General features: G+C 46.0%; 1 protein-coding gene across 1 annotated transcript in view; it reads left to right on the top strand.

Moving 5' to 3' along the window:
• The window catches only part of LOC123994605 (transcription factor SOX-5-like), a 152,352-nt gene that overhangs the window by 667 nt on the left and 126,685 nt on the right, over window positions 1–25,000 (top strand). Inside the window, 1 exon segment of the mRNA XM_046297403.1 lies at window positions 21,116–21,317. Within this exon segment, the coding sequence (XP_046153359.1) occupies window positions 21,116–21,317 (202 nt within the window).

Below are 25,000 nucleotides of genomic sequence, written 5' to 3'. Positions count from 1 at the left end.
GGTAATCAGAGTGACAATGAGAAGTGATCTGTGACTTTGGCCCTGCTCTCCCTCTCCCTCTCGCTCTCTCTCTCTCTCTCTCCCTCTCCCTCTCCCTCTCTCTCTCTCTCTCTCTCTCTCTCTCTCTCTCTCTCTCTCTCTCTCTCTCTCTCTCTCTCTCTCTCTCTCTCTCTCTCTCTCTCTCTCTCTCTCTCTCTCTCTCTCTCTCTCTCTCTCTGTCTCTCTCTCTCTCTCTCCTCTCTCTCTCCCTCTCGCTCTCTCTCTCTCTCTCTCTCTCTCTCTCTCTCTCTCTCTCTCTCTCTCTCTCTCTCTCTCTCTCTCTCTCTCTCTCTCTCTCTCTCTCTCTCTCTCTCTCTCTCCCTCTCTCTCTCTCTCTCTCTCTCTCTCTCTCTCTCTCTCTCTCTCTCTCTCTCTCTCTCTCTCTCTCTCTCTCTCTCTCTCTCTTCCTCTTTCCCTCCTCTCTCTCCATTGCACACGTTCCAGTTTAACTAAGTTGTTCATGTCAACATGTTCATTGCCGTGTTCAAGCAGCAGTGTTACTCACTGTCTGTGTGTGTGTGTGTGTGTGTGTGTGTGTGTGTGTGTGTGTGTGTGTGTGTGTGTGTGTGTGTGTGTGTGTGTGTGTGTGTGTGTGTGTGTGTGTGTGTGTGTGTGTGTGTGTGTGTGTGTGTGTGTGTGTGTCTGTGTCTGTGTCTGTGTGTGTGTGTGTGTGTGTGTGTGTGTGTGTGTGTGTGTGTGTGTGTGTGTGTGTGTGTGTGTGTGTGTGTGTGTGTGTGTGTGTGTGTGTGTGTGTGTGTGTGTGAAAAACTCTGTTTCCATGTGCTGAGGTGAGGGCTCTGTTTCTATGTGCTGAGGTGAGGGCTCTGTTTCTATGTGCTGAGGTGAGGGCTCTGTTTCTATGTGCTGAGGTGAGGGCTCTGTTTCTATGTGCTGAGGTGAGGGCTCTGTTTCTATGTGCTGGGGTGAGGGCTCTGTTTCTATGTGCTGAGGTGAGGGCTCTGTTTCTATGTGCTGAGGTGAGGGCTCTGTTTCTATGTGCTGAGGTGAGGGCTCTGTTTCTATGTGCTGAGGTGAGGGCTCTGTTTCTATGTGCTGGGGTGAGGGCTCTGTTTCTATGTGCTGAGGTGAGGGCGTGAACAGTGAGATTCAGTTTGACAAGAGTTTCTCAGAAGGTTCCCATTCACCAGCTAACTACCTGGCAGTCACAGAATCAATCTACAGTTCACTATTCAGAATGCCTGGCAACTAGTTGTACTTCTGCTTTATCTGAAGGGCTATTTTGACACCCTGAGATAAGACAGCTCACATTCATGTCGAGCTGCTATCGAACATGAGCAAATTGTTCAGGGTGGGAGAATTCTTGGGTTGTTTTCACAGACTAAACTCATTTTAAATTCCAGTAGATTAAATAAAACACAACCACACTAAATGTTAAAAGCTTAAATTTAAACAAAATGTCCAATCTTTTATTTGTAGATGTTAAACTAAAATATTCACACACATTATCTCACAGTTAAGTGTGATTGTTTTTCTGTCGTTACAGCAACAGCTGTTGAGAGGGTTGATGTTTATTTTTTGTATTTTTTTTAATTTAACCTTTATTTAACCAGGCAAGTCAGTTAGGAACAAATTCTTATTTACAACGACAGCCTATGTTTTCCTCTGTCGTGTGAGAGAGGTGCAAATATTCTCAGCGATTTACAGTTCGCGTCGACAACAAAACGAGCTTTGCTGGGGAATAATGGCTGTTTGAAGTTAATGCCCTGAAAGAAAGATTACCCATAATACCCCTTTTTAATACCGGTATTTTTTATACATGCCCCTCTCTCACTTGACTTTTATTGCATTAAGGTACCGTACTGTTTTGCCAGATCAAACTAATCTTTTGTTTGGAGATAAAGTCTCAGAGTTTTAACCCCGAATTAACAACACATTTATATTTCGCCCCCAAAAAATGTTTTTAACAAGTCATCTATCCGCAAAGAGGGGGAAGAGAGAAAAGATAACAACGGCAGACTATGTGTTATTAAACACGTAAAGGATTACATGTAAAAGCAGAACGTTTGGAGATAAATGCAGGGATTACATTGACTTAGAAAACGTCTGGTTAAACGTCTGCTCTCCAGTAATGTACTCGATCAGTGAATAAGGAGGGAGGGAAGGGCGAACTGTGCCGGTTTGACTGTAACCTGTGTAGTGTGTGTTTATGAGTGTGAGGCTCTCTACAGTGTGTGTGCGCCTGTGTGTTTGTGTGCGTGCGTGAGAGAGAGAGAGAGAGAGAGAGAGAGAGAGAGAGAGAGAGAGAGAGAGAGAGAGAGAGAGAGAGAGAGAGAGAGAGAGAGAGAGAGAGTTGTGCATTAGTCTCTTCAACGCAGAGGGAGAGAGAGTGTATGAGTGCAGTGTGTGTGTGTGTGTGTGTGAGACATACCATCATCGGTCCGGATGCTTTCTGTTCCTGCGACTCTGTAAGTGTTCGCTTCTCTTTCTTTCTCTCCGTTCTCGTTCACCGCCGCCTTCATCTGTCTTCTGCTTCAGTTATCATCCAAATCAAATCAAATGTATTTATATAGTTATATAGTTATGAGTTATCAGGAGAAGAAAAGTGAGATGCAGAGAATTACTGCGTTGGTGGGAAAGCACTTTCTGCTCTAATGTTGGTTTACAGCTGCTTTAAAAGTTCTGTCACAAAAACACAGTACATGTATGTTCTGTGCAGTGTTGGGCAATGGGCTGAGCTGGCCATGTGACAAGAAGACATTCTCCGTCCTCTTTATTGTCTCCTGATTAGTTTGAGATGTAATTGAGGGATACGAGATGAGAATGGTTTGTTTTTAAGGAGCTTTATCGTCATCATTGACGCTGAATGAACAGATTGAGATACAGAATAGATTGACCGATGTTGACTGGATTGGTTTTCATGTGGCGTAAATCACAACCATTTTCGCACTATTTACAGTCATTTCTGCTGAGTAATGTTTGAATATACGATGATGATGATGATGAATATATTATTATTGTTATTGGTATCTTTATACTAGTGTGTGTTAATGTGATTATTATAATGTAATGTTATTATTGTCATTATAATATTACACTAATATTGTTGTATATTTTGGTATTATTATCAATCTTTCTTTAAGTCGTCTCACTGACATTTTGTTCAGTTGTGGAAATAATAATGATTTGATGGCTCCTTCAGATACATTGACATCTTTACTAAGAATGTCTGTGATGCTTGTATGAAATACTGGAATAGAGTGATTTCGCTGACATGGCTGTGGTATGAGTGTATCAGACAGATTCTGTGGTCAAAGTGACAGATTCCACAGGGATAGCGAGAGAGAGAGAGAGAGAGAGAGAGAGAGAGAGAGAGAGAGAGAGAGAGAGAGAGAGAGAGAGAGAGAGAGAGAGAGAGAGGATAGAGTGAAGGTATAGAGAAACAGAGAAACAGAGAGAGAGAGAGAGAGAGAGAGAGAGAGAGGATAGAGTGAAGGTATAGAGAAACAGAGAGAGAGAGAGAGAGAGAGAGAGAGAGAGAGAGAGAGAGAGAGAGAGAGAGAGAGAGAGAGGATAGAGTGAAGGTATAGAGAAACAGAGAGAGAGAGAGAGAGGATAGAGTGAAGGTATAGAGAAACAGAGAGAGAGAGAGAGAGAGGGGAGAGAGAGAGAGAGAGAGAGAGAGGATAGAGTGAAGGTATAGAGAAACAGAGAGAGAGAGAGAGAGAGAGAGAGGATAGAGTGAAGGTATAGAGAAACAGAGAGAGAGAGAGAGAGGATAGAGTGAAGGTATAGAGAAACAGAGAGAGAGAGAGAGAGAGGGAGAGAGAGAGAGAGATAGAGAGAGAGGATAGAGTGAAGGTATAGAGAAACAGAGAGAGAGAGAGAGAGAGAGAGGATAGAGTGAAGGTATAGAGAAACAGAGAGAGAGAGGATAGAGTGAAGGTATAGAGAAACAGAGAGCATATTTTATTTTTTTAAACGTTTATTTAACTAGGCAAGTCAGTTAAAGAACAAATTCTTATTTTCAATGACGGCCTAGGAACAGTGGGTTAACTGCCTGTTCAGGGGCAGAACGACAGATTTGCACCTTGTCAGCCAGGGGATATGAACTTGCAACCTTTCGGTTACTAGCCCAACGCTCCAACCACTAGGCTACCCTAGAGAGAGGGTAACAGAAAGAGAGACACAGAAAGAGAGGAAGAAAGAGACCGATCGATAGAAAGAGAGAGATGCAGAAGTAAAGGGAAAAGAGCGAGACTGATTGTAAGGAAGGAGCAGAGATGAGGAAAGGGACTCCTAGGGGTGCTGAGGGGAGCAGTGTGGAACTCTCACTCTCTACCGTTTGTCCCTGTGTGTTTATTGGGGGAGGGGGGGGGGGGGTCGTGGTGTAATGTCGCCTTTTATGAGTGGGTCCACACCAGATGTCTAAACACCTAAATGTGCCTTATGAGTAAAGCTGCATACATGGTTATAAAAGAACACTTCAATTTCTGCTGCTACAATTATAGGTATAAATGTGTATTTTAGTGTGGAATCATTGCATTGGTATTGCATTGTAATACATTGTGGGATATTATTGTAAAGTAGGACAGTGGATTATTTTTTGTGGTAGTGTAATTTGTTACTGTTTGAAACTTTTACATTGAATGGAATTCATTCAGGAATTATGGGAATCAAAGTGTGTAATGTGAATTAAAGTTGACCTGTAGTAAATTGGATTTATGTAGCATTAACTAGAAAAGCATTGCGGATTAAAATGGTTAAGTGTTTTTAAAGGGATAGGGTGGCGTGTTACGGACTGTTATCTGTTATGAGAAAGCGGGGTACAGTGTGTGTGTGTGTGTGTGTGTGTGTGTGTGTGTGTGTGTGTGTGTGTGTGTGTGTGTGTGTGTGTGTGTGTGTGTGTGTGTGTGTGTGTGTGTGTGTGTGTGTGTGTGTGTGTGTGTGTGTGTGTGTGTGTGTGTGTGTGTGTGTGTGTGTGTGTGTGTGTGTGTGTGTGTGTGTGTGTGTGTGTGTGTGTGTGTGTGTGTGTGTGTGTGTGCGTAATTGAGTGGTGTGTCCGTGGTCTGAACACTAATGCAGACCTTGTCCTCTCTCTCCCTTTCTCTCTCTCTCTCTCCCTATGGCCTCTCTGGGCCTCTTTCTCTCTCTCTCTCTCTGTCTCTCTCTCTCTCTGTCTCTGGGTCTTTCTCTCAGACTGGTCCATTGTCTGGCCCATATTGTAAGTCCGCCGAGTGGCTTGATAACCGTGTCTCCATGTTGGAAAAAAGAAAGAAAGACAGACAGAAGAATAGCAGAGCAGAATGCTAAATGTCTCCCTCTCTCTCCCTCTCTCTCCCCTCCACTCTCAACCCACAGACCTCCCCAGTGCTGTCAGCTGACCTCTCTAACAGCCAATCGGCGACTGATAAATTAGTTTCAGTAGTTTGGAGGCGAAAGTGCAGAGGACTTTTCTCTGGCCGCCCCTCTTGTGTCCCTCTGTCTGTGTGTCTGTCTTCTCTGTTTGGGTGGGAGTCTTCTGGGTTCATTGAGGGGGGCTAACGAGAGATGGGTCACATGGCCAGAGGTTAGAGGTCAAAGTTTAGGGCAGACTATTGCATCATGGTCGGTTGGAGTATTAAAAGTCAGAGGCTGTTGATTCTGAGAGGGGAAGAAGCCAAGCAAAGTCCTGTCCTGGGATTCTCTCATTCCTGTGTCCTCTGTCCCTCCATCCCGCCTTCCATCCCCCTCTCTCTCCCTCTTTCCATCCCTGTACGCCCCACAATGACAGACAGTGTTAGTCTCGTTGGCCTTACCCAGGGTGGTACAATAGCAACTCTGTGTCTGCAGGTAGGGAGGAGGACGGGGGAAAGGGGGAGGAGGGGAAGAGGGAGGGGAGGAGGGGGGTCAAGGGAAGGGAGGAGGCCATTTGGGTGAGGTGGGAGAGTTTCAAAGGACGGGGCAAAAGGGAGAGCCCAGCTGTGAATAAGTGGGTATGTGGATGTGAGTGTGTGTTTGTGTGTGCTTTCGCCTGTCTGCGTTCCTGTTTCCTTGCGTGCGTGCGCGTGCGTACGTGTGTGTGTGTGTGTGTGTGTGTGTGTGTGTGTGTGTGTGTGTGTGTGTGTGTGTGTGTGTGTGTGTGTGTGTGTGTGTGTGTGTGTGTGTGTGTGTGTGTGTGTGTGTGTGTGTGTGTGTGTGTGTGTGTGTGTGTGTGTGTGTGTGTGTGTGTGTGTGTGAGAGAGAGAGAGAGAGAGAGAGAGAGACAGAGAGAGTGACTGTTCAGTCTGTTGTTGTTTCTCTTCTATCCGTGGGCCACTCCAGAGAGCTGAGTGAGCCTCTGTCTGGTGTTTTTTACAGGGAGCCGTAGAGAATGACAGAGACAAATGGACAAGACTTTTTATGGATGAGCTGAACAACTGGAGTCTAAACAGTGAGCGTCACACAATGGAAAATCTGTGTTCATCTGTCAATAAACATTAAGGCTCCACTTCTTCCCTCATAAACATCAGGGAATAGGTCTGAAATGCAACGGCGACATTGTCGTTTTGCCGTTTTTCTCCCTCTCCAAAGCTTTCTCACGGCCGAGCCCCGCGACTGTCAGCTCAACCAGCCCAGAAAGAGAGAGAGAAAGAGAGACCGAGTGAATGACTGGCGGCCTTTTTCAGTCCCATTTCACTTGCTTTATTTTCCCCAGCTAACCCTCATATGGAATCTCTCCAAGGTAAAATGGCAGTGAAAATCACAGCGTGGTGACTCAGTCTGAAGAAATAACAATTACAACAACATGATGGAGTATGCAGACTGCTGCAATGAGCAGTGATGACTATCTACAGCCCAGGCAGGACAGAACAGGACAGGAGAGAGAGAGAGAGAGAGAGAGAGAGAGAGAGAGAGAGAGAGAGAGAGAGAGAGAGAGAGAGAGAGACTGAAGCACTTTGGGGACCACAAAATACATGAGCTGGCCCTCTGTCCTCCCTGACAGCACACACACATACACACACACACACACACACACACACACACACACACACACACACACACACACACACACACACACACACACACACACACACACACACACACACACACACACACACACACACACACACACACACACACACACACACACACACACACACACACACACACACACACACACACACACACAGCCGATGTTCAAAGTCCCAAGTGTGTGTGTGTGTGATGACATTGATGACAGTGACATTAGCCACTGTCTTATTGCCTTTTGTGGTTAATCTGGACAGGAAACGCGGTCGCTCCCTCAGCCTCCATTTCAGAGAAAAAAACAGAGGGCGCTTTGTGTGTGAGTGTGCGTCTGTGTCGGTGCGTCATGTTAGCATACAGTACATCTGCAATAATTCTACAAGGTTTCTCTCATTCCTTTATACACTCTCCTCTTGTCATCACCCATATGACATTGAACATGTAACTGGAACAGAATAGATAGAATGACAGTCAAGTCAATGAGAGTGGTTGGTGTGTGTGTGTAGCCTACTAGCTGAAATGACTACTAGCCACTACAATGACCAGGGAATATCACTGACTCCATTGAAGTGTGGAGTCCTTAAATCCACTAGCTTATGTGTTCCCTTTCTCCTGTTGCAGCCTCACTGTTCCCACTGACAGAAAGGACAGCCTATTAATAGATATTAGGCAATATCCTTAAGAGTCAAACAAGACACGGAGAGGAGGAGGAGGAGGAGGAGGAGGAGGAGGAGGAGGAGGAGGAGGAGGAGGAGGAGGAGGAGGAGGAGGTGGGGAGGAGGAGGAGAGGAGGCGGGGGGACAAACAGCTGATTGTGTAAAGAAGGATCACTAAGTAAGACAATACTACAAGCTAGCTCAGTGCTTCACCAGAGGGAGGGAGGGAGGGAGGGAGGGAGGGAGGGAGGGAGGGAGGGAGGGAGGGAGGGAGGGAGGGAGGGAGGGAGGGAGGGAGGGAGGGAGGGAGGGAGGGAGGGAGGGAGGGAGTTGATACCATATTTCAATACCTGATGGACCATTGGTTTACAGTCATTCCTCAGGTGTTATACAGTGTACCTATGGACATGCTGAGGTTTTCTGTACTGCTGTTTGATACACTGTTCTGTTCCCTTACCTCAGACACAGCTGTAAAGTTCTCTCTCACACACACATGCATTCACACGCAGCTAACTGTCACCTGACTGACAGGTAGTAGAGGAAGGGTCGCACAGAGATGACGTCACGACCTCTTGGGGATTTAAAGGTTGTAATGATTTTAAGCAGTGTGGTAACTGGACCTATATGAACTTCTAATATTCATTTCTATCTGTTTAATATGCATGTTTATTCAGCAATTGAAGTACAGGATCACAGGTCAAATAGAGGATAATGGTTGTGTACATAACACAGTTAATGTAGTATTCTCTAGAGAAACATTCTGATCTCTGTAGAAGAAGAGGAAGAATTATTACTAAGAGAGGGAAAGATAGATGAACAGAGAGATTTAGAGAAAGAAAGCGAGAAAGAGACTGACCAAGACAGAGAGATAGAAAGAGAATGAGACAGATAGAGAGAGAGACAGAGAGATAGAAAGAGAATAAGAGAGAGACAGAGAGACAGAGACATAGAGTGAGACAGAGAGATAGAAAGAGAATGAGACAGATAGATAGAGACAGAGAGAGAGAGACAGAGAGAGAGACAGAGAGATAGAAAGAGAATGAGACAGATAGAGAGAGACAGAGAGACAGAGAGATAGAAAGAGAATGAGACAGATAGAGAGATACAGAGAGAGAGAGGCAGAGAGATAGAAAGAGAATGAGACAGATAGAGAGAGACAGAGATACAGAGAGATAGAAAGAGAATGAGACAGATAGAGACAGGGAGACAGAGAGATAGAAAGAGAATTAGAGAGAGACAGAGAGATAGAAAGAGAATGAGACAGATAGATAGAGACAGAGAGAGAGAGAGACAGAGAAATAGAAAGAGAATGAGACAGATAGAGAGAGACAGAGAGACAGAGAGATAGAAAGAGAATGAGACAGATAGAGAGATACAGAGAGAGAGAGAGGTAGAAAGAGAATGAGACAGATAGAGAGATACAGAGAGACAGAGACATAGAGAGAGAGAGACAGAGAGACAGAGAGATAGAAAGAGAATGAGACAGATAGAGAGATACAGAGAGACAGAGACAGAGAGAGAGAGAGACAGAGAGATAGAAAGAGAATGAGACAGATAGAGAGATACAGAGACAGAGAGAGAGAGACAGAGAGATAGAAAGAGAATGAGACAGATAGAGACAGGGAGACAGAGAGATAGAAAGAGAATGAGACAGATAGAGAGAGACAGAGAGAGACAGAGAGATAGAAAGAGAATGAGACAGATAGAGAGAGACAGAGAGAGACAGAGAGATAGAAAGAGAATGAGACAGATAGAGAGATAATGAGACAGAGGCAGAGAGAGAGACAGATAAGAGACAGAGAGATAGACAGAGAGAGAATGAGACAGATAGAGAGATACAGAGAGACAGAGAGAGAGACAGAGACAGAGAGATAGAAAGAGAATGAGACAGATAGAGACAGAGAGACAGAGAGATAGAAAGAGAATGAGACAGATAGAGAGAGACAGAGAGACAGAGACAGAGAGATAGAAAGAGAATGAGACAGATAGAGACAGGGAGACAGAGAGATAGAAAGAGAATGAGACAGATAGAGACAGGGAGACAGAGAGATAGAAAGAGAATGAGACAGATAGAGAGAGACAGAGAGAGACAGAGAATGAGACAGATAGAGAGAGACAGAGAGACAGAGAGATAGAAAGAGAATGAGACAGATAGAGAGAGACAGAGATACAGAGAGATAGAAAGAGAAAGAGACAGATAGAGAGAGAGAAAAGGGCAACCAGTGAAGAACACACACCATTGTAAATACAACCCTATTTATGCTTATTTATTTTATCTTGTGTCCTTTACCATTTGTACATTGTTAAAACACTGTATATATATAATATGACATTTGTAATGTCTTTATTGTTTTGAAACTTATGTATGTGTAATGTTTACTGTTAATTTTTATTGTTTATTTCACTTTATATATTCACTTTATATATTATCTACTTCACTTGCTTTGGCAATGTTAACACATGTTTTCCATGCCAATAAAGCCCTTGAATTGAATTGAATTGAATTGAGAGACAGAGAGACAGAGAGACAGAGACAGAGAGACAGAGAGAGAGACAGATAGAGAGAGACAGAGAGCAGTCTGAAGGTGTGTGTAATATCATCTAGCATATAGGAGATGACTGCTTTGTTTCTCACTCAGTCTTCATGAAACAAATCTTTACTCCCGTCGGAGCACCTCTAACATGAATCATTTAACACATTGCTACTGGGATGTGTGGAGACACGGGGCTCAGTGTGTGTGTGTGTGTGTGTGTGTGTGTGTGTGTGTGTGTGTGTGTGTGTGTGTGTGTGTGTGTGTGTGTGTGTGTGTGCGTGTGCGTGTGCGTGTGCGTGCGCGTGCGTGTGCGTGTGTGTGTGTGTCTCTAGATGTGTGTATGTCAGCTCGTTCCTCTCTCTCTCTGTGCAGAGTCGTCGTTGAAGTGGGTCATTTGTGCTGGACTGGCTGGTGTTAAGTGAGTTAACCACCGGGCAGTCAGTCTGTGACGGAGATTAACAGTCAATCAGTCTACTTGGGTAGTTAATATGGACACAGTATTTGGCCGATTAGTGACTTAACAGTACATGTACATGTGTAATATGAGAGGGACTCAGTCATCATCAAAGAGATGAAGTCTTCCAGGGGAAGTGGTTCTTTAATCTAAGCTTAGTAGCTAACGCAAACTCTCAGCCAGGGTGTGTGTGTGCGTGTGTGCACCGTTGAGAGAGGAAGGTAGAGAGCTGGACACCTGAGTCGTGATTTCTGAACACATCAGATGTCCAGTTCTCTTTCCAGTGGTTCCCGTGCTGTCGATTTAAAAAGATTGTTTTTACATCATGTATTGGTCGGAATGTTGGCGCGTCGAGCATGTTCAGTTTGCCATGAGTGTGTGTGTGTGTGTGTGTGTGTGTGTGTGTGTGTGTGTGTGTGTGTGTGTGTGTGTGTGTGTGTGTGTGTGTGTGTGTGTGTGTGTGTGTGTGTGTGTGTGTGTGTGTGTGTGTGTGTGTGTGTGTGTGTGTGTGTGTGTGTGTGTAACGGCCCGGTGTGTCTGTATGTGCCTGGTTGTATTTTTCCGGCTGCCGTGGAGAGAGGGGAGGTGTTCTGGCATGTCTGTCTGTGTTTCGCCACAGAAGGAAGGAGTGAAATTATGCTAATGGTCGCTAATTATGACCTTGGAGACTGGCTTAGCTGCCAATGTATCGACTTAATAAAGCCCTTCTTTTTAATCCCAACACCACTACTGTACATGGGTTCAATGTTTCATGGAGCAGCCTCTTGTGCAGGACAGGTCTGCCAACTTGAAATGAAATAGCTGCTATAACCTGCACACACGGTGTGCTGATTTCTATAGTGATTAGACATCAAAGGCTTGAAGGGAAATATACATTTTATTGCTCAAGAGGAGAGCTGTGAAAGGAGGAAGGATGGAGGGGTGAGAGGGAGATGGAGGGAGGAGCGGAGGGCACAGCAGAGGGGAGGAAAGAGGGGGGGTGGAGGGGTGAGAGGAGGAGAGAGAGGGTGTTGTGTCTAACCTCAGGAATATTCCGGAGTCGCAGCATCCAACAGACTGGGTTCTTGTTCTCCTGGGAGGTGTGTGACCTGCCCAAAAGTTGCTCTTAGGTACACAGATCTAGGATCAGCGTACCCTCCCTGCTGCTACCCTTAACTATTCAGCGGTAAAACCCCAAACTGACCTTAGATCAGTGTCCAGGGTTACCACTCCAGTCCTGTGTGGTGTCTAGAGGACGTGGGAGGAGTGCAGCTGGGAAGAGAGGTGTGGACAGGACATGGGTGGAGGGGCGGTGGTCTGGTTAAGGTGGGGTGGACTGAGGACGGTTGTGTGTGTGTGAGGAGGGGCTGTGTTTATCTGAGTGGTGTGTGTGTGTGTGTGTGTGTGTGTGTGTGTGTGTGTGTGTGTGTGTGTGTGTGTGTGTGTGTGTGTGTGTGTGTGTGTGTGTGTGTGTGTGTGTGTGTGTGTGTGTGTGTGTGTGTGTGTGTGTGTGTGTGTGTAGCAGGAACAAAAGGCTCCAGTGTGTGAGAGTGAAAGGAGGTAAAGTAAACAGCCTGTGATGAGGACAGACCTGCTGTGTGTGTGTGTGTGTGTGTGTGTGTGTGTGTGTGTGTGTGTGTGTGTGTGTGTGTGTGTGTGTGTGTGTGTGTGTGTGCGTGCGTGCGTGCGTGCGTGCGTGCGTGCGTGTGTGTGTGTGTGCGCGTCGCGTGGCCTATAGTTGATACAGCTGGGCCTTCCTCTCTCTCTGCCCAGAGTGTGAAACACTGGGGGAACTCAACACACACTTTCTAACATTTCACAGATGATAAAGATATATATTTAGAAATATCACAATTGTTTTCATTTCTACATTTTCTTGTGGTAAAGATATATATTTAGAAATATCACAATTGTTTTCAATTCTACACTTTCTTGTGGTAAAGATATATATTTAGAAATATCACAATTGTTTTCAATTCTACACTTTCTTGTGATAAAGATATATATTTAGAAATATCACAATTGTTTTCAATTCTACACTTTCTTGTGGTAAAGATATATATTTAGATATATCACAATTGTTTTCATTTCTATAATTTCTTGTGGTTTTGGAAAAACTTGTCTTACCTTCTCCTTTCATTTGATCATTTGTCAGCATCACTGCTGCTGCTGTGTTCAAAGCCTGTGTAGACAGATAAGGGAATTCTGGAATAGGCATGTGTAGTTAGATAAGGGAATTCTGGAATAGGCATGTGTAGTTAGATAAGGGAATTCTGGAATAGGCATGTGCAGATAGATAAGGGAATTCTGGAATAGCATGTGCAGATAGATAAGGGAATTCTGGAATAGGCATGTGTAGATAGATAAGGGAATTCTGGAATAGGCATGTGTAGATAGATAAGGGAATTCTGGAATAGGCATGTGCAGATAGATAAGGGAATTCTGGAATAGGCATGTGTAGATAGATAAGGGAATTCTGGAATAGGCATGTGTAGTTAGATAAGGGAATTCTGGAATAGGCATGTGCAGATAGATAAGGGAATTCTGGAATAGGCATGTGCAGATAGATAAGGGAATTCTGGAATAAGCATGTGTAGTTAGATAAGGGAATTCTGGAATAGGCATGTGCAGATAGATAAGGGAATTCTGGAATAGCATGTGCAGATAGATAAGGGAATTCTGGAATAGGCATGTGTAGATAGATAAGGGAATTCTGGAATAGGCATGTGTAGATAGATAAGGGAATTCTGGAATAGGCATGTGTAGATAGATAAGGGAATTCTGGAATAGGCATGTGTAGTTAGATAAGGGAATTCTGGAATGGGCATGTGTAGTTAGATAAGGGAATTCTGGAATAGGCATGTGTAGATAGATAAGGGAATTCTGGAATAGGCATGTGCAGATAGATAAGGGAATTCTGGAATAGGCATGTGCAGATAGATAAGGGAATTCTGGAATAGGCATGTGCAGATAGATAAGGGAATTCTGGAATAGGCATGTGCAGATAAGGGAATTCTGGAATAGGCATGTGTAGATAGATAAGGGAATTCTGGAATAGGCATGTGTAGATAGATAAGGGAATTCTGGAATAGGCATGTGCAGATAGATAAGGGAATTCTGGAATAGGCATGTGTAGATAGATAAGGGAATTCTGGAATAGGCATGTGCAGATAGATAAGGGAATTCTGGAATAGCATGTGCAGATAGATAAGGGAATTCTGGAATAGGCATGTGTAGTTAAATAGTAGGTGTTTTGGGTACGCGAAAATGGGTTTTATAGTATGTGACATCTCTGACATGTTGTAAATAGTAGGCGTTTTGGGTACGCGAAAATGGGTTTTATAGTATGTGACATCTCTGACATGTTGTAAATAGTAGGCGTTTTGGGTACGCGAAAATGGGTTTTATAGTATGTGACATCTCTGACATGTTGTAAATAGTAGGCGTTTTGGGTACGCGAAAATGGGTTTTATAGTATGTGACATCTCTGACATGTTGTAAATAGTAGGCGTTTTGGGTACGCGAAAATGGGTTTTATAGTATGTGACATCTCTGACATGTTGTAAATAGTAGGCGTTTTGGGTACGCGAAAATGGGTTTTATAGTATGTGACATCTCTGACATGTTGTACGCTTTAAACGCCAGGAGGTCAAACTCCTTTCGGCTTTTCATCTAGTAGACTTCGCTGCACGCTACTGATGTCATGCAGGTGAATGAGGACCCAAAAGCGACTTGGCGAGTCTTTAATCCAGTAAAGCAAATCTACAATCATAAGACATAATTCCACTCGTAATGACGAGAACAGACTGGAGACTCGATCAAGAACTGCAGGTTGCCTCGGGAAGGCACTTGAACGTAGCAGACTCAGACACCTGCTCACCACGCAGCATCTGAGGGAAACACGACACGACAGGGCGATACACAGACACAGCACGGTGAACAATAGACAAGGATCCGACAGGGCAGAAACGGAAAACAAGGGGAGAAATAGGGACTCTAATCAGGGAAAAGGATAGGGAACAGGTGTGGGAAGACTAAATGATTGATTAGGGGAATAGGAACAGCTGGGAGCAGGAACGGAACGATAGAGAGAAGAGAGAGAGGAAGAGAGAGAGAAAAAGGGGAACGAACCTAAAAAAGACCAGCAGGGGAAAACGAACAGAGGGAAAAGCAAAATGACAAGACAATCTAAGACAAAACATGACAGTACCCCCCACTCACCGAGCGCCTCCTGGCGCACTCGAGGAGGAATCCTGGCGGCAACGGAGGAAATCATCAATAAGTGAACGGTCCAGCACGTCCCGAGACGGAACCCAACTCCTCTCCTCAGGACCGTAACCCTCCCAATCCACTAAGTATTGGTGACCCCGTCCCCGAGAACGCATGTCCATGATCCTACGTACCTTGTAAATAGGTGCGCTCTCGACAAGGACGGGAGGGGGAGGGAAGACGAACGGGGTGCGAAGAAAGGGCTTGACACAGGAGACATGGAAGACAGGATGGACGCGACGAAGATGTCGCGGAAGAAGCAGTCGCACAGCGACAGGATTGACGACCTGGGAGACACGGAACGGACCAATGAACCGCGGAGTCAACTTACGAGAAGCTGTCGTAAGAGGAAGGTTGCGAGTGGAAAGCCACACTCTCTGGCCGCAACAATACCTTGGACTCTTAATCCTACGTTTATTGGCGGCTCTCACAGTCTGTGCCCTGTAACGGCAAAGTGCAGACCTCACCCTCCTCCAGGTGCGCTCACAACGTTGGACAAACGCTTGAGCGGAGGGAACGCTGGACTCGGCAAGCTGGGATGAGAACAGAGGAGGCTGGTAACCCAGACTACTCTGAAACGGAGATAACCCGGTAGCAGACGAAGGAAGCGAGTTGTGAGCGTATTCTGCCCAGGGGAGCTGTTCTGCCCAAGACGCAGGGTTTCTGAAAGAAAGGCTGCGTAGTATGCGACCAATCGTCTGATTGGCCCTCTCTGCTTGACCGTTAGACTGGGGATGAAACCCGGAAGAGAGACTGACGGACGCACCAATCAAACGACAGAACTCCCTCCAAAACTGTGACGTGAATTGCGGGCCTCTGTCTGAAACGGCGTCTAACGGGAGGCCATGAATTCTGAACACATTCTCGATGATGATTTGTGCCGTCTCCTTAGCGGAAGGAAGTTTAGCGAGGGGAATGAAATGTGCCGCCTTAGAGAACCTATCGACAACCGTAAGAATCACAGTCTTCCCCGCAGACAAAGGCAGACCGGTAATGAAGTCTAGGGCGATGTGAGACCATGGTCGAGAAGGAATGGGGAGCGGTCTGAGACGACCGGTAGGAGGAGAGTTACCCGACTTAGTCTGCGCGCAGTCCGAACAAGCAGCCACGAAACGGCGCGTGTCACGCTCCTGAGTCGGCCACCAAAAGCGCTGGCGAATAGACGCAAGAGTGCCTCGAACACCGGGATGACCAGCTAATTTGGCAGAGTGAGCCCACTGAAGAACAGCCAGACGAGTGGAAACAGGAACGAACAGGAGGTTACTAGGACAAGCGCGCGGCGACGCAGTGTGCGTGAGTGCTTGCTTAACCTGTCTTTCAATTCCCCAGACTGTCAACCCGACAACACGCCCATAAGGAAGAATCCCTCGGGATCAGTAGAAGCCACAGAAGAACTAAACAGACGGGTTAAGGCATCAGGCTTGGTGTTTTTGCTACCCGGACGGTAAGAAATCACAAACTCGAAACGAGCGAAAAACAACGCCCAACGAGCTTGACGGGCATTAAGTCGTTTGGCAGAACGGATGTACTCAAGGTTCTTATGGTCTGTCCAAACGACAAAGGAACGGTCGCCCCCTCCAACCACTGTCGCCATTCGCCTAGGGCTAAGCGGATGGCGAGCAGTTCGCGGTTACCCACATCATAGTTGCGTTCAGATGGCGACAGGCGATGAGAAAAATAAGCGCAAGGATGAACCTTATCGTCAGACTGGAAGCGCTGGGATAGAATGGCTCCCACGCCTACCTCTGAAGCGTCAACCTCGACAATGAATTGTCTAGTGACGTCAGGAGTAACGAGGATAGGAGCGGACGTAAAACGTTCTTTTAGAAGATCAAAAGCTCCCTGGGCGGAACCGGACCACTTAAAACACGTCTTGACAGAAGTAAGAGCTGTGAGAGGGGCAGCAACTTGACCGAAATTACGAATGAAACGCCGATAGAAATTAGCGAAACCTAGAAAGCGCTGCAACTCGACACGTGACCTTGGAACGGGCCAATCACTGACAGCTTGGACCTTAGCGGAATCCATCTGAATGCCTTCAGCGGAAATAACGGAACCGAGAAAAGTAACGGAGGAGACATGAAAAGAGCACTTCTCAGCCTTCACGTAGAGACAATTCTCTAAAAGGCGCTGTAGAACACGTCGAACGTGCTGAACATGAATCTCGAGTGACGGTGAAAAAATCAGGATATCGTCAAGATAGACAAATACAAAGATGTTCAGCATGTCTCTCAGAACATCATTAACTAATGCCTGAAAAACAGCTGGCGCATTGGCGAGACCAAACGGCAGAACCCGGTACTCAAAATGCCCTAACGGAGTGTTAAACGCCGTTTTCCACTCGTCCCCCTCTCTGATGCGCACGAGATGGTAAGCGTTACGAAGGTCCAACTTAGTAAAGCACCTGGCTCCCTGCAGAATCTCGAAGGCTGATGACATAAGGGGAAGCGGATAACGATTCTTAACCGTTATGTCATTCAGCCCTCGATAATCCACGCAGGGGCGCAGAGTACCGTCCTTTTCTTAACAAAAAGAACCCCGCCCCGGCCGGAGAGGAAGAAGGCACTATGGTACCGGCGTCAAGAGACACAGATAAATAATCCTCGAGAGCCTTACGTTCGGGAGCCGACAGAGAGTATAGTCTACCCCGAGGAGGAGTGGTCCCCGGAAGGAGATCAATACTACAGTCATACGACCGGTGAGGAGGAAGGGAGTTGGCTCGGGACCGACTGAAGACCGTGCGCAGATCATGATATTCCTCCGGCACTCCTGTCAAATCGCCAGGTTCCTCCTGAGAAGTGGGGACAGAAGAAATGGGAGGGATGGCAGACATTAAACACTTCACATGACAAGAAACGTTCCAGGATAGGATAGAATTACTAGACCAATTAATAGAAGGATTATGACATACTAGCCAGGGATGACCCAAAACAACAGGTGTAAAAGGTGAACGAAAAATCAAAAAAGAAATAGTCTCACTGTGGTTACCAGATACTGTGAGAGTTAAAGGTAGTGTCTCAAATCTGATACTGGGAAGATGACTACCATCTAAGGCTAACATGGGCGTAGGCTTGTCTAACTGTCTGAAAGGAATGTCATGTTTCCGAGCCCATGCTTCGTCCATGAAACAACCCTCAGCCCCAGAGTCAATCAAGGCACTGCATGTAGCACCCGAACCGGTCCAGCGTAGATGGACCGACATAGTAGTACAGGATCTAGATGAAGAGACCTGAGTAGTAGCGCTCACCAGTAGCCCTCCGCTTACTGATGAGCTCTGGCCTTTACTGGACATGAATTGACAAAATGTCCATCAAATCCGCAATAGAGGCACAGGCGGTTGGTGATCCTCCGTTCCCTCTCCTTAGTCGAGATGCGAATACCTCCCAGCTGCATGGGCTCAGTCTCTGAGCCAGAGGAGGGAGATGGTTGCGATGTGGAGCAGGGAAACACCGTTGACGCGAGCTCTCTTCCACGAGCTTGGTGACGAAGATCTACCCGTCGTTCTATGCGGATGGCGAGAGCAATCAAAGAGTCCACACTGGAAGGAACCTCCCGAGAGAGAATCTCATCTTTGACCACTGCGTGGAGTCCCTCCAGAAAACGAGCGAGCAGCGCCGGCTCGTTCCAGTCACTAGAGGCAGCAAGAGTGCGAAACTCTATAGAGTAATCCGTTATGGATCGATCACCTTGGCATAGGGAAGCCAGGGCCCTAGAAGCCTCCTACCAAAAACTGAACGGTCAAAAACCCGAATCATCTCCTCTTTAAAGTTCTGGTAATTGTTTGAACAATCAGCCCTTGCCTCCCAGATAGCTGTGCCCCACTCTCGAGCCCGGCCAGTAAGGAGTGAAATGACGTAAGCAACCCGAGCTCTCTCTCTAGAGTATGTGTTGGGTTGGAGAGAGAACACAATATCACACTGGGTGAGAAAGGAGCGGCACTCCGTGGGCTGCCCGGAGTAGCAAGGTGGGTTATTAACCCTAGGTTCCGGAGGCTCAGCAGGCCAGGAAGTAACAGGTGGCACGAGACGAAGACTCTGGAACTGTCCAGAGAGGTCGGAAACCTGAGCGGCCAGGTTCTCCACGGCATGGCGAGCAGCAGACAATTCCTGCTCGTGTCTGCCGAGCATGGCTCCTTGGATCTCGACGGCAGTGTTACGAGCGTCTGTAGTCGCTGGGTCCATTCTTTGGTCGGATCCTTCTGTCATGCAGGTGAATGAGGACCCAAAAGCGACTTGGCGAAAACAGAGTCTTTAATCCAGTAAAGCAAATCTACAATCATAAGACATAATTCCACTCGTAATGACGAGAACAGACTGGAGACTCGATCAAGAACTGCAGGTTGCCTCGGGAAGGCACTTGAACGTAGCAGACTCAGACACCTGCTCACCACGCAGCATCTGAGGGAAACACGACACGACAGGGCGATACACAGACACAGCACGGTGAACAATAGACAAGGATCCGACAGGGCAGAAACGGAAAACAAGGGGAGAAATAGGGACTCTAATCAGGGAAAAGGATAGGGAACAGGTGTGGGAAGACTAAATGATTGATTAGGGGAATAGGAACAGCTGGGAGCAGGAACGGAACGATAGAGAGAAGAGAGAGAGGAAGAGAGAGAGAAAAAGGGGAACGAACCTAAAAAGACCAGCAGGGGGAAAACGAACAGAGGGAAAAGCAAAATGACAAGACAATCTAAGACAAAACATGACAACTGAGGAACGAGAATAGCTCATAATCATATATGGTGACACCCTGTCACAAAACACACGAATGGCGGGAATACATGCAATTTCATTGGATGAAGCATTCTCAGTCTGGATGAGCCCAGGATGTTTATGTTGCTTATTACATTCGATGTTCCTAAACAGTACGTTGTAAATAGTACGTAGTACGATTAGTACACGGTATGCCTTTTTTAGTCCGTAGTAGGCAAGACAGATTTGACAGAGGCAGAGGTGACTGGATTACTGGACTATTAATTAATACAGTGTCGAATCGAAACAGAGAACTCACGGAATACTGGCAGCTGCCACTCACTTCCTTGAAGAAACACTCAATACATTTGACATCTGTTTGAACCTCTAGGGACAGCGGTCCTGCTCAGAAGGTTTACATATTCTCCTGTTTGTCTCCTCCTTCTTTCTCAAACGGAATGGTTGTTGGTGGCGGTGCAGGAAATGCAGTTTGGAATCTTGGGCTCCTAGCCTGTTGCTCCTCGTATGTCTGACTTTCAGCATATACATTAGTGTCTCCTCCCTCCCTCTCCTTCTCTCTCCTTCTCTCTCCTTCTCTTTCTCCCTCCCTCCTCTCACCCTGTGTCATCGTAGCAGTAACTTCAAGGCTGAACGAGAGCCTTTGAAAGCACTTAGGGAGACGCTGCCAGCCGCATTAAACTCTATTATTGGAACGTTTTCATTTTGTCCCTATTCACCGGGGGGCACATTTATGTTGGGGAGAGTTTATCTACTAGATGCCACTGTTCTTCCCCTCCTTATGCATTCAATGGGAAACAAAGGCAAAGTAACAAATGCACAGCCTCTATGTTTGTTATTTTCACTGGTATCGTCAGGGCCGAGGTTTTCATACACATCACTGTCAGCGTGCTGCTGGAGTGAAAGGGCCCACGTCATGCCTCGGCCATTTGTCATAAGATGTCAGCCCAACCTGGCTCCATTTGCAGTAATGGGTTATTGCGTACCGTATGTGTGTGTGTGTGTGTGTGTGTGTGTGTGTGTGTGTGTGTGTGTGTGTGTGTGTGTGTGTGTGTGTGTGTGTGTGTGTGTGTGTGTGTGTGTGTGTGTGTGTGTGTGTGTGTGTGTGTGTGTGTGTGTGTGTGTGTGTGTGTGTGTGTGTGTGTGTGTGTGTGTGTGTGTGTGTGAACGTTGAAAGGACCTGATGGTAAACATGGATGTGATTGTGCTTTTCCTCTGGCTAGCGGATGTAGATTATTGACTCTATATTATTATAGTGTGTATTGTCTGCTGAGAGAGAGAGAGGGATTCAGAGACACAGAGACTAGGGATTTAGAGACACAGAGAGCGGGCCATTGGGGACCAATGAATAATAGGAAATTAATCATGATTGACTATTTCTATAAATATAACTATTGAAATGGATCAAAGACTAGTGTTTCTCCCACTGTCACCCACAGCTCATATTACATCCCTGAATGTTTCATACTCACTCTCCCTCTCTCTCTCTCCCTCTCTTCTTTCTCTCTCTCTGTTTTTTTCCAGGATGTCTTCCAAGCGACCAATCTCTCCATATGGGGGGACAGATGGAGAAGTAGTCATGGCAACCAGCAGACAGAGACTGGAAGAGGAAGAGAGAGATGATGGACAGGCTGTCATGCACCTCCCCCTGACTCCCTACTGCAGCAAGGTGTCCCCCCTCTCTCCCCGCCCCCTGGACAGCCCCCCTACCCTGCACAGTGCCATGGTAAAACAGCCCCTCGTTGTCTTCATATCATTTATTAACTGCTCTTATTGGCTACTTGGCTTTGTTTGGACTCTTCTTATTGGTCGTCTGGATTTTAAATCCTGCCACGCTGTTGAGGTGGAAGTTGGCACTTCGGATCCGTTTCTCCTGATCTCGACCATAAGGGGGCTAAACGGAACATAGCCGTTGACAGGAAGTGACAGTCCCCAGCTATCATCGACTGAGACAGAGTCATTTAGCATTGTGTTAAATGACTGTTTATTAGACTGTAATCACAGAGAGTTGTAGTTATGGCGTCCGGTTTTGAAGTAACACATACTTCCAACAGAGGAAATAATACTGGGGGGAAACTGGACACACAGGATGCTCCAGAGTGCTCTTATGGTGTGAACCGCGTTTCCGTTTTGTGTTAGTGTGAAAGCCCCGTGTCTGTGCTGTAACGAGGCATGGAGACGTGGGACATGTGTGACTGTCAATGTGAGCCATGTCAGTGAGTCATGCTCTGCTGTGAAAAGGGTGACTGTGTGTGGTGACAGTAAATGCATATCATCATTTCGATGTATAGTTTGGTGTGTGTGATGTGTGTTTTATGTATAGTGTGTAGATCTGTGTGTGTGTGTGTGTGTGTGTGTGTGTGTGTGTGTGTGTGTGTGTGTGTGTGTGTGTGTGTGTGTGTGTGTGTGTGTGTGTGTGTGTGCGTGCGTGCGTGCGTGCGTGCGTGCGTGCGTGCGTGCGTGCTTGTGTGTGTGTACGTGCGTGCTTGTGTGTGTGTGTGTGTGTGTGTGTGTGTAGCCTCAGTAACCCTCATAGTTTCCCTCACGTTAGCCTCACGTCGAAGCACACCTGAAGAGCTGCTAGCTAGCAGCAGCACTTGGTCTACAGACTCTTCCCCTACTGATAAACCACCACACAGTAAATATTGTGAGATGACTCTGGCTGTAAAACAATGAAAGGGTGTTTAAGGACAATCATGGTAAGCTAATTCTGGAATTAACAAGCTGATTGCACATCAGACTGGACTTTGCTGCCTGTCAGACAACAGTCACTGACTGTAAACCAAAGTCCTCTCTTTTTCTTTCTCTCTCACCAGGAAGATATACTTGATCATGGCATGCTGTTGACAGTAGGTATTGGTCCTGATGTTTGGGAGACTTGATCATGGCATGCTGTTGGCTGTAGGTATTGGTCCTGATGTTTGGGAGACTTGATCATGGCATGCTGTTGGCAGTAGGTATTGGTCCTGATGTTTGGGACACTTGATTATGGCATGCTGTTGGCTGTAGGTATTGGTCCTGATGTTTGGGAGACTTGATTATGGCATGCTGTTGGCAGTAGGTATTGGTCCTGATGTTTGGGAGACTTGATTATGGCATGCTGTTGACAGTAGGTATTGGTCCTGATGTTTGGGAGACTTGATTATGGCATGCTGTTGACAGTAGGTATTGGTCCTGATGTTTGGGAGACTTGATTATGGCATGCTGTTGGCAGTAGGTATTGGTCCTGATGTTTGGGAGACTTGATTATGGCATGCTGTTGGCTGTAGGTATTGGTCCTGATGTTTGGGAGACTTGATTATGGCATGCTGTTGACAGTAGGTATTGGTCCTGATGTTTGGGAGACTTGATTATGGCATGCTGTTGGCTGTAGGTATTGGTCCTGATGTTTGGGAGACTTGATTATGGCATGCTGTTGGCTGTAGGTATTGGTCCTGATGTTTGGGAGACTTGATCATGGCATGCTGTTGACAGTAGGTATTGGTCCTGATGTTTGGGAGACTTGATTATGGCATGCTGTTGACAGTAGGTATTGGTCCTGATGTTTGGGAGACTTGATCATGGCATGCTGTTGGCTGTAGGTATTGGTCCTGATGTTTGGGAGACTTGATTATGGCATGCTGTTGGCAGTAGGTATTGGTCCTGATGTTTGGGAGACTTGATTATGGCATGCTGTTGGCTGTAGGTATTGGTCCTGATGTTTGGGAGACTTGATTATGGCATGCTGTTGGCTGTAGGTATTGGTCCTGATGTTTGGGAGACTTGATTATGGCATGCTGTTGGCAGTAGGTATTGGTCCTGATGTTTGGGAGACTTGATTATGGCATGCTGTTGGCTGTAGGTATTGGTCCTGATGTTTGGGAGACTTGATTATGGCATGCTGTTGGCAGTAGGTATTGGTCCTGATGTTTGGGAGACTTGATCATGGCATGCTGTTGGCTGTAGGTATTGGTCCTGATGTTTGGGAGACTTGATCATGGCATGCTGTTGGCAGTAGGTATTGGTCCTGATGTTTGGGAGACTTGATCATGGCATGCTGTTGGCTGTAGGTATTGGTCCTGATGTTTGGGAGACTTGATCATGGCATGCTGTTGGCTGTAGGTATTGGTCCTGATGTTTGGGAGACTTGATCATGGCATGCTGTTGACAGTAGGTATTGGTCCTGATGTTTGGGAGACTTGATTATGGCATGCTGTTGGCAGTAGGTATTGGTCCTGATGTTTGGGAGACTTGATTATGGCATGCTGTTGACAATAGGTATTGGTCCTGATGTTTGGGAGACTTGATTATGGCATGCTGTTGGCTGTAGGTATTGGTCCTGATGTTTGGGAGACTTGATTATGGCATGCTGTTGGCTGTAGGTATTGGTCCTGATGTTTGGGAGACTTGATTATGGCATGCTGTTGGCAGTAGGTATTGGTCCTGATGTTTGGGAGACTTGATTATGGCATGCTGTTGACAGTAGGTATTGGTCCTGATGTTTGGGAGACTTGATTATGGCATGCTGTTGGCAGTAGGTATTGGTCCTGATGTTTGGGAGACTTGATTATGGCATGCTGTTGACAGTAGGTATTGGTCCTGATGTTTGGGAGACTTGATTATGGCATGCTGTTGGCAGTAGGTATTGGTCCTGATGTTTGGGAGACTTGATCATGGCATGCTGTTGACAATAGGTATTGGTCCTGATGTTTGGGAGACTTGATTATGGCATGCTGTTGGCTGTAGGTATTGGTCCTGATGTTTGGGAGACTTGATCATGGCATGCTGTTGGCTGTAGGTATTGGTCCTGATGTTTGGGAGACTTGATTATGGCATGCTGTTGGCAGTAGGTATTGGTCCTGATGTTTGGGAGACTTGATTATGGCATGCTGTTGGCTGTAGGTATTGGTCCTGATGTTTGGGACACTTGATCATGGCATGCTGTTGGCTGTAGGTACTGGACCTGATATTTGGGAGACTATATGTAATTACCTTGGTAATGTTAAGCTAATAGTGGGAGGTATTTTTTAACTAAGTTGCTGAAACAGGTATTGGTTTGAAATTTGAAAACGTTTAGTCATGATTATTGTTTTAAGTGTGATGAATCACGTATTAATTAATCATTTAAGTATTCATTATAATTCATTTTATTATTATTTTTTTATATTATTATTTAGGCCTATGCTACAAATATCATCTCCAACATCCGTAAGTTTTACAACACTATAAATGTCCCTATACATAAGATGCGACTTGAGCCAGTTGGTTGACTGACAGCAGAAACAGTAAAAAGGAGACCGTGGAGTGGTGCGCCCGCATAATATTTGATGTGGATTATTAAAGCGCGACCGAGCCGTCTCCTGGACAGGGTGGATTTAGCGCAAGGAGCAAGGCTTGGCATGTGTAAAATGTACAATTTTGCTACGGTTT

The sequence above is a fragment of the Oncorhynchus gorbuscha genome, linkage group LG14 (assembly GCF_021184085.1).
Source record: "Oncorhynchus gorbuscha isolate QuinsamMale2020 ecotype Even-year linkage group LG14, OgorEven_v1.0, whole genome shotgun sequence".
Lineage (NCBI taxonomy): Eukaryota > Metazoa > Chordata > Actinopteri > Salmoniformes > Salmonidae > Oncorhynchus > Oncorhynchus gorbuscha.
This window is presented reverse-complemented; position numbering and strand designations above follow the sequence as displayed.